Source organism: Scyliorhinus canicula, chromosome 13, assembly GCF_902713615.1.
Source record: "Scyliorhinus canicula chromosome 13, sScyCan1.1, whole genome shotgun sequence".
Taxonomy (NCBI): domain Eukaryota; kingdom Metazoa; phylum Chordata; class Chondrichthyes; order Carcharhiniformes; family Scyliorhinidae; genus Scyliorhinus; species Scyliorhinus canicula.
The window spans coordinates 23,624,038-23,637,980 of NC_052158.1; the positions used below are offsets into that span (position 1 = coordinate 23,624,038).

Consider the following 13,943-nt stretch of genomic DNA (forward strand, 5'->3'; position numbering starts at 1 on the left):
TTCACATCAATGGGTCCCCTTGAAAAGCTGATATAGTTCCTCGTCAAAATGATCTGTGAGGTAAAGGTTAATTAGTGGCTGCTTATGTTTCATACACCTGGTGTCCGTGTCACGCTAGAAAGGCAACGTTGCAAGCTTCATGTCAAGAAAAGGTATTCCTTGTTGGACTGGGCATCAGTCTTGTATATAGACAGTCTCGTGGCGTCACAACTCCTGAAAGTAGTTGAAATGTCGATAATACAATCAACAGGAGAACATCCAATTGCATTCCTGGCGGGAACGTTCATGAAAAATCAATTGACGTTTTTGGTGCTAGCTATTTCTAAATTTGGCCGGCAAGTGGAGATACGAGTAAGGATGTTGCTCGCCCGCAAAGCTGAAGGGAGTTGGTGGTGGGCTGATGGAGTGCAGAATTGTACGCATTGGATTTCCTTTGCGATCACGCCTCTCTAGACCCAGATTCAGTTTAATTGTGAGGCAAACTCAGCCTTGACCATAGTCATGCCGACCATGATCCATTTAATTAAAATTTATCGTTATATTCTTGCCCATCCTATTTTGTTTAGACTGGGCGATGAGAGCAGAGTGGGAATGAGCGTATTTTACGAATCTCAATCTCAGGCCAGAATGGGAGCAGTTCCTAAGACATTAGAAACCCTTTCCTTCTGCCGTAGAATATAGCACTCCCGAGGTGGCACGGTGGTGCAATAGTGTGTCCCGGGACACGAGTTATATTCCGGCCTTGGGTAACTGTTTTGTTCAGTTTGAACTTTATCCTGGCCTGTGCGTTGTTTTCCCCGTGTGCAATGATTTTGTGCCACTGATCAAAGGTGGACAGTTTAGGCGGATTGGCCACGCTAAATTGGCACTAAATTGCTAAATATCTGCAGGTTTGCTGGGATTAAGGAGAGAGGGAGAGGAGATGGGCCTATGTAGGGCATTCTTTCAGATGTCGGTACATGTTTGGTGGGCCCAAGGGGTATTTTAGTGCATCTGTCCCGAACACTTTGCCAGCCGCCTCGGAAAACCTCAGAGCATTCGTTGAGAATTCGTCTACAGAAACACTTCCACTTACCCGAGTTGCAGTCCTGGACTTCGGCTAAGTCTTATGAATCCAGTACCTCTTGTCGGCACTGCAGCTGTGGACTTGAAGGGACTTGGAGGGGCGTACGTAAATTCGCCAACAGCTTAACAAAACGTACATCCATCCAAGGATGAACATTACGCCCCACCTGCTGGTAAGCCATGCTGAGTTCAGCATCAAATGGCATCGGTCATGTTGGACTCTGCAGCGTGTGTGTCATGCGTCTCCTGTAACGATGGAGGATCCCGAGCACGTGCCGTCCAGAATTTCCAAGCTATCATATCCTGATGGATAACCAGTTATTCTTCTTTTTGTTCATAGAATCATCGAATTTACAGAACAGAAGTAGGCCATTCGGCCCATCGAGTCTGCACCGGCTCTTGGAAAGTGCACCCTACCCAAGGTCAACACCTCCAACCTATCCCCATAACCCAGTAGCCCCACCCAACATTAAGGGCAATTGTGGACACTAATGGCAATTTATCATGGCCAATCCACCTAACCTGCACATCTTTGGACTGTGGGAGGAAACCGGAGTACCCGGAGGAAACTCACGCACACACGGGGAAGATGTGCAGACTCTGCACAGACAGTGACCCAAGCCAGAATCGAACCTGGGACCCTGGAGCTGTGAAGCAATTGTGCTATCGTGTTGTCACATCCTAAGATGAAGTTAGGAATCTATGCAGTTAACACTCCGTCGATACAAAGTAAATGTTGCGATGGAATCTCTTGTTGGAAATTTCCATTCCTGGCCACACGTTGGTTGTCAAGTGTTTTGCCGAATACCCGCAAACCACAATATTTGTCGAAATTATATTGGGAATCGAAGCAAACACCTTCAGAATAAATGCAGACGAAAGAGATACACCATGCAGGTCAATATATGACATCCAACTCCACTTATGACTTGATGATATAGTGCATTTCAGAACTGAACGAACTGTAAATGGTTTCATTATCGGACTAGGTAAATAGCCACCAACAGTATCAGCAGCCCTTTTATGCGCGAGAAGAAGGACAATGGATCAATTCCCCTCTGATGCTTAGTGACGTTGACGTTGCCATCGCCAATACCGTTCAGATACTGGCATAGTATTTTCAATTCCTCAAGCTAAGTCTGTTTTTATTTCCATGTTTGTACAATGGCAGCGATGAATTTTGTTCGGGTGTTGCGCAAGCAGCACAAATCTTGCCAAACTGCAGCTTTTTACATTTGTGTGTTCTGTGACAGCAATTTTGGGTGTTATCGTTTTCTTACTTTGCAAATGATCGACAGCAGCCTGTTAGGTTATTAAGATGATGCTTTAAAGTTTTCTACTCATTGCGTTCAGATTTTATGTCTTCAATTTCCAAGCATGCCGTACAGGTAGTCGTGCATTAGTGCTGAAGCGACAGTATGCTTAGGGACACATGTAGTAATGAAATACAAGTTTTCTGAACTTTTCCACGGATGTTCTCAGGTCGGGTAACCATTTTACTTTATACAGTGCATTTATTCATCTTGTGATATGACGTCGAGTCACCCAACCTTTCTGTAGACCTGAATCTGTGTAACAAAACTCAGGAGAAGCCTGTATGTGCTTCCAACGTTTTCGAGCGTCCTATTAATTATAACGTGCAATGTTCCCACGGTGTAGGAATGTAGATACTTCTGTGCCATTAGCAGCTCAATAATGCAGAACTCGACCACTGTTTTGGAAGGAATGAACGATTTAATTAATATAAGTCGCCCTGACCAATCTGCTCGATCAAAAGTTGTTTTTCCACTGTGACATGTGGCCTTGTTATTTCACTTTAACAATAAGAGATTATGTGCGGTGCAGGATGTTCTGAAGTTCTCATTGACGTGGTTCATATCCTCTCTTTTTAAAAATGGTAGACAATAACATTCAGAAGGCATGACTCTGCACAGTGTGGTTGAAAAAAACAGTTGTTGTTTATGGCCTGAAAAGGTTCGAGATGCTTTAATTGATACCTCTGTTCTGAGCATACTTCCTTTCGCTGGGAGATTTTTACAGTAACTTCATTGCAGGGATAAGTCTACCTGTGACAATAATAAATATTATTGTTATTATATGGCGATGTAGTCTCATTAATGCAAACGTGTCCTTCAGCTTCCTGAGGACTATGTGCAGCACCCTCTTTCAATCACTGTCATTGAAAGATGGATCTTCGACAGGTTCATTGGTGAGTGTCAGATTTTACAGAGAAGATGGGGCAATCATATATATTACAAATAATCGCTTGATGCGAAGATATTGACAAACAACTTGAACACACAGACATAAAGAAATAACAGTTGGTCTCTGTACATTTACGTTCTGGTGCTTGTTATGGGGAACGCACCATTGCATTTCAAAGAGGATCAGGCAATGTGCGAGCAGGCCAGACATCTTGCTCGAGCTGTTCCTACAAGAGGAACCGTCCACCCTCCGACTACTTTTTCCAAAGTATTTTATGATCTTACGTGTCTGAATTAGATCTGCCCTCAGTCTTTCAAAGTCGAGAAATATTCTGCCGAAACTCTTCAATCTCTCTTCATAGACAGCCCCTCCGTGGAATCCATTGTCTGAAGCTCCTCTGAACTGTCTCGAAAGCTTATCTGCTCAAATTACGGGACAATAATGAATACAGTAAGATAGGTTCTGTTTCATCAATACTTTGTACATTTGCAGCAACACGTCCCAAATGTAATGTTAGATTATTTTAGCTGCAAATGCTAAAATGAAATTTGCGTTTCTTATAACCTGCTGCAGCTGCATACTCATTTTTTGATTCATGCACACGGGCAAGCAAATCTATATGCAGAGAAGCAATCTGAATCTCCCCATTCTGGTGATAAGCCGACTTTTCATTTGTTCCACGAATATGAATAAATTCACATTAGCGTTTTTCATCTCCATCAGTTGAATTTTGGTCGACTTGTAACATATTGATAACTATTTGTAATTTTTTAATTTCCTTATTGAAACTGCTTGTTCCTTGAATTGACGACGATTTGCTTCCACGCTAGAACTATGTTGTCAGTGACGGACAAAATCATTGCACGATTTACAATCTCTGCCACAGGTGGGATAGACGGTTCGTCGAAGACCGTGTGGCTGTTTTCCCAGCATACCAAGCTCTCATTTCAATGTAAATTTTTGGCTTCACCTTTCCATCAGCGACACAACTGGAGGTGGTTTAGGTCTCTTTCCTCAACTTCGCCCATTTTCGGACCAGATATTCAAAGGTGTGAGTGCAATGTTGGAATTATTCAAAGTACTTTGGATGGGTCGCTGAACCGTTTTATCTGCCGTCCGTTGGCTCACTATTCGTGTCCCAACTACAAGTCGAGCATTTGTTTCAATGGTTTCCTATTAGGTATGTACAAATTGCCCCTTAGTGAGCAGAAATGTACAGGTTACTTTACGGGGTTACAGGGATACGACGGGATGGCTGTTAGACTGGACATGATCAGATAGCTCGATCGAAGATTCTGTGCAGACGAGATGAATCGAATGGCCTGTTTCTGCACGCTTGGTATTCTATGAAAAGTATGGCCCGCGCAGCTGCGCTGATCCAGCGTGGCCATTGCGTCCAAGCTGGGTATGTCGGCGTGAGCAAAAACACGGAAGACGATACATATTGGCCGGGATTCTCTAGTTTTTTCAGTTTACCCGCCAGCAGCTCACTGCCGCTCACAGATGTTTGAGCAGGGGAGGGTTCATTACGATGGGTATCTCCTTGACAAGCTGCGGGAATATTAAATCGCGCCGCCGAGAAACATGCGATTAGCGAACTGGAGAGTTTTGGATCGCATCTGCAGTATTTAGGGAGGCAGTGGTGATTTTAGTCATCCAATGTTTTGAGCTGGTGCGGTACATGCCCACATCGCTGAGATGGTTCGGCATCTTTATATCCCTATAAACGTGACCCACTGCTGAGCTGTCACACAGCTGGAGTTCTTAGAAACATATAATTTACAGTGCAGAAGGATGCAAGTCATTCGGCGCTTCGAGTCTTTACCGGGCCTTTGGAAAAAAAATCACCAGACTCAAGTCCACACCTCCACCCTTCCCTGTAACCCAGTAACCCAAGCTAAAATGTTTGGGCCCGAAGGACAATTTAGCATGGCACATCCGCAGAACTTGCACAACTTTGGACTGTGGGATGAAACCCAGACAGGCACGAAGAGAATGTGCAGACTACACACAGACAGTGACCAAAGCCAGGAATCGAATCTGGGATCCGCGAGCTCTGAAGCGACGGTGCTAAACAGTATGCTACCGTGCCGCCCACAAATTGTAGAATCTGGACAGCGGTTTCGGATATAATAAGTTACAGATAGTGCACTACCATGCCCAAAGTCCTTGTGGATTTTCATATCGTGAGGTCAGTGCTGTGAGACCGGACAGGTTGGTGGAGGACATTTACTTTACTGATTTCTACATTCATGCTAATGCTTTAGCATCGATTATTTAAGTTGCTGAGGATGACTTGGAACGGAATGTCATAAAGAGTGTTCTGTGCTCGGGTAAAAATGTGAAAACATGATGCAAGCCAACATTTAGGTATCCAAAGAAGTCACTGTTATTTCCACAAAGCATGGTTTTGTTGTTTGGATTTTGATAATCTCATCTAAGGAGAGAAATAGAGATATGCCCTGTGAAAGATTTCCCCGAAAGCAACAATAGGTGGAGCCTGCTGGCTACATAACAGGGTGTTTTTTTTTTTGCATGTTCAGAATGTACAGGGAATGATGTTGTCTAAGAAGTTGGTGGGAAAGTGTTCGGAAAAAAACAAACTGTTCGTTTAATTGTGTCAATGTAATCTTGTCTGTTCAAATTTTATTTAGTTTTGTGAATGAATCTTTTATGTGACTGATTAAAATATCCAGAAGTGATTTCGAATTTTGAATGATAATTTCTGCTCGGTTACCTAACGTATACCAATTCAACTTTCGAGAAATGTAAGGGATCTTACTAACAATATACTGCGAATGCATATAGAAGTATGGACTTCAATGATGATAGCACGAAAGAATTACCAATAATGCCATGTAAGTGGTTTTGCTGAGATAGGCTAATGTCACCAGTGGTTATAAATGTATCTGTTTTCATCAGATTTGTGACGGAGAACGTTTTGCAGTGGGATGTTATAATCCCGTAGCAACTAGATGCAGTAATTCGAATTGCAATACAGGAATAATTGATGGCTGAGACTAGTACAATCACAATTATCAACCTTTAATTTCTTGCAAGAAGACCATGCCAGGCGGTAAACACATTGGATTGTACACCGTATCCAAGCTCGTTCTGGGATATCGCATATCGAGTTATCACCTGTAATGACAGGCTACCGACCACTTGAGCACCAGATGGTGAAGGAAGGGAAATCGTTGCTGAAATAAGCAGCTGCTTTGCCTGACCCGGGAAACGTAGGCACAATCCAACGATGTGCAGGGGAGGGGTATGTCACTGGTGACATTAAAAGGAAAATCAATCTTCGCCATAACTTCCTGCTGGATGCTGGATGAGTTAAGATGTAAACTGAAAGTGATGCAAAGGTTGATATACTTAAGAATGGGTATGCGGTCGGATATTCTGATCATCCAGCAGGAAGTTATGGCGAAGATTTTTTTCAATTTTAATTTAGAGGAGCAAATTCATTTTTACGCATTAAGGGGCAATTTAGCGTGGCCAATACCCCTCGCCTGCACATCGTTGGATTGTGAGTGCGAAACTCAAGCAACCCTGAGGAGAATGTGCGAACTCCACAGGGAGAGTGACCCAGAGCCGGAATTGAACCGTGGACTTCGGCGCCGTGTGGCATCAATGCTAAGCACTGCGCAACCGTACTGCCCGTTATGGCAAAGATAATTTGATGTATCAACTCGCAAAATCGTCTGAGGAAAATTTCTATGGAGTCCGGCGACTGGCAAGTAATATTATAGAGCGAAACGCAAGTACTAAAATTTGCGTTTGGTGAAGACAATTCTTTCATTCACCAATGAAATTAAAGAATGGCGAGTATCATGGGTTGGTACTCCAATTCAATTCGACAGTCTAGAAATACAGACACGTAAGTAAGTTCAGGAATCAGTTTAGTTTCCCAGCTTTAATATTTTCCTAACATGGACAGTCACGTGAATTCATTTCTGGCGCAGGTACAGAAAGGAAAGAAAATGGTAAGAAGATATTCTTCCTAGGGATAAGGAAATATGTTTCTTGTGTTCGGTATATACACTTCGAATCCGTGTAATTTTTGTTTCATACAAACAGTAAAACAGAAGATAGGAGCAGGAGTGAGCCGTTCGACACCTCGAGCCTGCTTTACCATTCATCACGATGATTGCTAATCCTCCTAATCAATAAACTTATTTTCCCCAAATCCCTTGATTCCATTGTCTCAAGTGCCATATTTAGCCGCCTCTTGATTTTATTCAATGTCTTCCATTCAATTACGTCCTGTGGTAATCAATTACACAGGCTCACCAAACGTACGTTGAAGAATTGTCTCCTCAACTCTGTACTAAATACCTGGAATCATCAGACTGTAGCCGCTAGTTCTGGACGCACCATCATCCGGAATATCTTACCTTCATCCGCCCTATCTAGTTCTGTTAGAATGTTAATCGTCTACATGAGACATCCTTCATTCGTCTTAATTCCAGTGAGAACAATCCTAACTGAGTCAATCTCTCCTCATATGACAGTCCCCCCATCCCTGGAATCAGTTTTATAACCCTTTTCTGCACACGCTCGAGAACAATAACATCCTTCCTCAGAAAAGACCAAAACAACGCACAATATTCTCGGTGTGACATCACTAAGGTCCTGCCCAATTGCAACAACTCATCCATGATCCTGTACTCCAAACCACTCACAATGAAAGGCAACATACCATTTGCCTCCTTTACCACTTTCTGAACCTGTATGCTGAGCTTAAGCGACTGGCGCACATGAAAACCCAGGTCCTGATGCATACTCCCTTCTCCCAATTTACAGCCATTCAGGTAGTAATCTGCCTTCTTGCATTTGATTCTAAAGTGAATAATCTCATATTTACCCAAATTATACTGCATCTGCCATGGATTTCCTAACTCATCCAGCCTGTCGAGACCATGCTAAATTATCTCTGCATCCTCGTCTCAGTGCACGCTCCCACCCAACTTGGTGCCATGTGCAAACTTTCAGATGTTACATTTTGTCCCACGGCCAAATTATTAATATATATTGTCAATAACGCGGGCGCCATCACCGACCCCGTTGACACCCCACTGGTTACTGCCTGCAAATTGAAAAGGACCCGGTAATTTCGACTCTTTGTTTCCGTTCGGCCAACCAGTTTTCTGTCAATCTCAATACAGTTCCCCAATCCCTTACGTTTTAATCTTGCATGATATTCTCTTAAACGTACTTTTGTCAAGCGCTTTCTGAAATTTCAAATACACCACATCCCCATCAATCGGCTCTCCTGTTGCTAGTTGCCACAGTCTGATGATTCCAGGTATTTAGTACAGAGTTGAGGAGACAATTCTTCACAATCTCCTCTACTAGTTGCCTTTTCAAATATTTCCGACAGATTTGTCAAGCATGCTTTCCCCTTCACAAATCCATGATGACTCTGTCTGATCCTGCCACAGTTATCTAATTGCTCCGCTGTAAAGTCCTTGATAACGGATTTGAAATTTTCCCCACTGCCGACGTTAGGCTTACTGGTCATAATTCCCTGTTTTTTTCTCCCTAGCTTTTTGAATATTGGAGTAATAGTAGCTACCCTCCAATCTGCAGGGACTGCTCCAGAGTCCAGAATCCTGGTAGATGAACACCAGTGCATCCATTATTTCTAGGGTCACTTCTTGAAGTACACTGTAATGTTGATTATCAGTCCCTGGCGATCTATCAGCCTTTTATCCCATGGATTTTACCAGCATCTTCTTTCTACTAATATTTATCTCTTCCAGTCCTTCATTCTCACTAAATCTTGGTTCATCCAACATTTCTGGATTTATGCCTTCTTTTGTGAAGACAGAACCAATGCATGTATTCAGTTGCTCGGCCATTTCTATGTCCCCTGATATAGATTACCCCGTTTCTGTCTGTAGACGACCTTCCTTCGTGTTCACGAATATCTTTCCCTTCAATTTCTGATAGAAAATCTTAGTGTCAGACTTTATGTCACCTGCAGGCTTACTTTCATATTGCATGTTCCCCTTCTTAATTAATCCATTGGTCCTTTTTACTGAAATCTAAACTGCTCCCGATCCTCAGTGTTATTATTTTTCTTGCCCAATATGTATGCTATTGTCTTGGATCGGATACAGTCTCTAATTTCCTTGGTAAACCATCGATTGGCCCTATTACCCATTTTACTTTTCTGCCGCACAAGAATGAAACAGTTTTTGTAGTTCCTCCATGAGTTCCTTGAATGTTTGCCATTGCCTATCTACTGTCATCACTTTTGGTAACTTTCCCAAATCTATCAAGGCCAACTCGTGCTTCATATCTTCACAGTTTCCTTCATTACAATACAGCAACCTAGTTTCCCGGTCAAATACTTCGTTCTCTATCGTGATTTTAAAAAAACTCCAGCATGTTACGGTCGCTCATCACCAAAGGGTCCCGCACAGCGAGACTGGTAATGACTCCCTTCTCTTTACACAGTACCCAGTCTTCAATGGTCTGCTCTCTTATTGGTTCCTCTCCATATTGGTCAAGAAAACTACGCAGTATGCAGTCCAATAATTCCTCAGCTGTGTTACTGTGGGAAATTTGATTTGCCCAATCAAAGAGCTGATTAGAATCACCCATGACCACAGATAGTCTCTGATGACATTCGTGACTAATTTCCTGTTTAATACCTTTGGTAACATCCCCACTAGATATATGACGCTCAATAAGTGGTAGTTGTGGTCGCTGCCCCTTTGTATTTCTCAACTCTACTCATACAACCTCCATATTGTCAGAGCTAATATCTTTTCGCGCTATTGTGTTGATTTCCCCTTTAGCCAGCAATGCCACTCTACCACCTTTAACTTTTTGCCTATCTTTTGAAAATACTGAATACCCTGAGACAATTCCTGGTCACCCCGCAGCCATGTCTCCATAATCCCCATTATAGTGTACCTGTTAACAGCTATCTGTGTGATCAGTTGACCATTTTATTGCAAATTTTCTACACATTAAGACACAAAGCTTTAAGCTTGTCATTTTAACATTGCCTGTCTTGCCTCCACTTTTTTCGCCAGTCCTGTTTACATTTTGCCCTTTGTTTCTCTTCCCAACACTTCTGTTATTCCCTTTTCTACTGCCCATTCTTCTACTTGCTCTCTTCTTCCCAGACTCCATAATTAGGTTCCCATCTCTCTCTCACGATAGTTCAAACACTCCCGCAAATAGTCCTCCCAGAACATCAGTCCTAGGCCTGCCTAGGTGTCAGCCATTCAGTTTGTAAAAGGTTCTACTTCCACCCTTATCGGTCCGAATGCCCCATGAATCTTAAATCCTCCCCTGACGGCTTCTGTTCAGACACCTATTTATTCGACAGAACCCATCATTTATACTCTCATTAGCATGCTCTTGATCTTTTCCTCATGTCCTTTAATGTCAACAAAAGCAAATATATTTGGAAGTTTAACGAAAACATTTAGTTCTTTTCTGTGCGGAATTTGATTTCTCTGTATACCATGGCTTCCGTGAAATGTCTTGGAATTAAAAAAAATTTCGCAGATAATTGGCCAATTCACATTGGCTAAATAAGATGATTCTTTATTTCAAGTTATCCAGGAGCGACAATTAGAGTGGTAATCGCTTTTCCCACCGGCAGCGCAACCCGGTCCGCGAGTTTCCCCGCGAAGGTATGAGACGCCATAAATGGGAAATCACGTTGGCAAGCCGACGGAGGAAAGAAGACCGCCACCTGAGAACAGCGCGTCGCCCAGTAACACACTGCTGGGGAACAAAACCTCTAAACCATTATGAGACAAAGTACCTGAGAAGAGATTATGACAATAATAATTTTTTTTATTTTACATTTTTTTAAAAAATTTAGATTACCCAATATTTTTTTCCAATTAAGGGCAATTTAGCGTGGCCAATCCACCTATCTGCACATTTTTGGGTTTTGGGTTTGATGTCAAAACTGAGAGAGGTGAAGCATACCTGGGTGCTTGGCCGTCAAATACAGAGCAACAGACTCTCGCGAATTAACGCCTGGTATATTACGCTTTGACTTTCTGAAAACTGGTACGCGAGATCGTCCCTGAGTGCAATTGCACATTGACAAGAATGTAGAGATATGAACAAAGATAACTAATATAGAGGGACGTGTCGTGGAGTGTTTCGGAACAAATTGATGAGATGTTTCAAGGAAGCATTGGGAAAGTGGTAATTAGAGGAGTAACGTCGGGTAAGATCTGATCGGAGGAACGGCTGAGAATTCTGTCCGTTTGGAGGTTCAATTACCAATGTGCTGTTCGGTAAATTCATCGTCAGGTTACTGCCACTTCAAAGGAAGAGGACAGTCGGTGAATACGCCAAGTAGTCGGGCAGTCAAGAGGATTATTCGTGTTAATATGTTTAATCGGGAGTTCAGGAGAGTAGTCAGAATGTGGGATTTATTCGATGATGTGGAGGATGTAGCAGATAATCCGGCGGTAAGCATAATCAATTGCAGCCGTGCATTTTGTCGTGGGCTAATGAGATATATTACTGTTCATGAAGGTATGCAGCACAGGGCTGGTTGGCACTGTGTGGTACATCCATTTTGCGGTCCCGATGTTGTGAACCCGTTGTTCGGTGGAGTAGAAGATATTTAAAAAAAAATTAGAGTGCCCAATGTTTTCCAATTAAGGGGCAATTTAGCATGGCCAATCCACCTATCCTGCACATATTTTGAGTTGTGGGGGTGAAACCCACGCAAACACGGGGAGAATGTGCAAACTCCACATAGACAGTGACCCACGGCCGAGATTTGAACCCGGGTCCTCAGCGCTGTAGGCAACAATGCCACCGTGCCGCCCTAGGTGGAGTAGAAGAGATGATTGGTTTCGGAAGGTAGTCGGATATCAGTGAAGCGTATTCGCGCGGTGTGGAAAGGGGCTTGGGGGGAGGGGCTGTCTCGTTTGTTTATTATTTTCCGTTTGATCTGCAGAATGTAAAATGAGGGAGTAGCCTATGTTATCGTCGGGGCAATGTGGGTACTTGACTGGATGGGGTATTTGTCAGCGGAGGTGGTCAGAGTGTTGCGTGTCTTCTGTGGATACTTATGGCAACTCAGGAGCAGTCACAGGTGAGTTACGTAGACAACCGCGAGTTCAAAAGTGTAGTTGGAGAGGAAAGGACTTGTCAAGTGTTTGGAAGGGTATTGAAGTTAGTCGGGTGTTTGAGTAGCCGCGTTGTCGGGAGTTTATCGTTAATAATAATCTCTTATTGACACAAGTAGGCTTCAAGGCAGTTTCTGTGAAAAGCCCCGAGTCGCCACATTCCGGCGCCTTTTCGGGGAGGCTGGTACGGATATTGAACCCGCGCTGCTGACATTGTTCTGCATTACAAGCCTGCTGTTTAGCCCATTGTGCTAATCTATCATCCTGGCCGACGACACATGATGCCCAGTAACCACGAAATTAGTAACCCAGGAATTTACTATTTCCAACTTCTTCGGAAACACATACTTAATTGTTTACGCTTCTGCCTGCACCCGCAGCTCAACCCCTGACGTTGCTTATCACTGCTTATCAATACTAAACAACTTTCCGCAACAGTTCAGTCACTCTCGATAATACCTCACCAGTCGTACCTCACTCCCAGCGATGATCAAACTCCAACGCCTTGCACAAACTTCGTTGAAAATTCTCAACCCATCCAAAAACAACAACCCATTAATGCCAGCACACTCCAAATACTGTGGCAGCCAACTCTTTCTCTCGAAATACAATGATACTTACACATCCTTCATTCGACAAAACCAAATATTATTCCATGTTGTATTTAAGTGAAAATAAACCACCTGTGTATGTGAGTATCTAAGTATTTTTTATTTCCAGAAATTAAGATACTAACGACTTTGCTGAAGGAAACAGGTGAAGGCAAATTATTCTTCCGCATTTCTTGGTAATAGAAACGAAATTGTATCGTTAACAGTGACTCTAATCTCATGCACTGACTATTTTCATTGACGTGCACTATGTAATAGCAAATGATCATTATAAACCAAACTTTTCTGAAGTGAAACATGTGAAACGAACTTCAAGCGAAGTTTGAGACGGAAATGTTTATCAAATGGGCAATTCGAACCCAATTTAGTTTCGTATGGTATGGAGTTTAATGCTATTTTTCCGGTACACCAGAACCTTACATGATGGGTGCCGGTGACCAGTCCTGTGCCACAGGGCTAAATTTTGGGACCACACCTTTTCACAATATCTATTAATTATCTAGAAGAAGGAACTGGAGGAACTGTTGCTCCGTTTGAAGATATAATGAAGATATACAGAGCGGCAAGAAGTACTGAGGGATCAGGATGGCTGCAGAACGTCTTTGGCCGGCGAGTCGTGGGCAAAGATGGATAGGATGGCATTAACGGGGAGAGGTATGAGCACTTTGGGAGGGAGACAAGAGGCGCAGACTATTTTGTAAATGGGAAAAGGCTGAGGAAACCAAAAGCAGGAAGTGGCTTCGAAGTCCTGTTCAAAATTCTGAAATGATTAGTTCAAGTGCTGCAGCAGTTAGGAAGTCAAATGGAACGTTAGCAGTCATGTCAATCCGGCCACTGGACAAGAGCAGGGATGCACCCCTGAGTCTCTATAAGGCTCTGGAGATGACCCAGTAGGAGAATTGTGAGCAATTTTGGGCCAGATATCAAAGGACGGATG

The 13,943-nt window shown here is 43.0% G+C and overlaps 1 protein-coding gene across 1 annotated transcript in view; it reads left to right on the forward strand.

Annotated features, from left to right (window-relative positions):
- LOC119976526 (centromere protein F-like) overlaps positions 1-13,943 on the forward strand; it is a 430,490-nt gene that overhangs the window by 165,404 nt on the left and 251,143 nt on the right. Inside the window, exons 7-8 of the mRNA XM_038817079.1 lie at positions 7,236-7,256; positions 13,116-13,151. Of these exons, the coding sequence (XP_038673007.1) occupies positions 7,236-7,256; positions 13,116-13,151 (57 nt within the window). The remainder of the gene's footprint in view (positions 1-7,235; positions 7,257-13,115; positions 13,152-13,943) is intronic.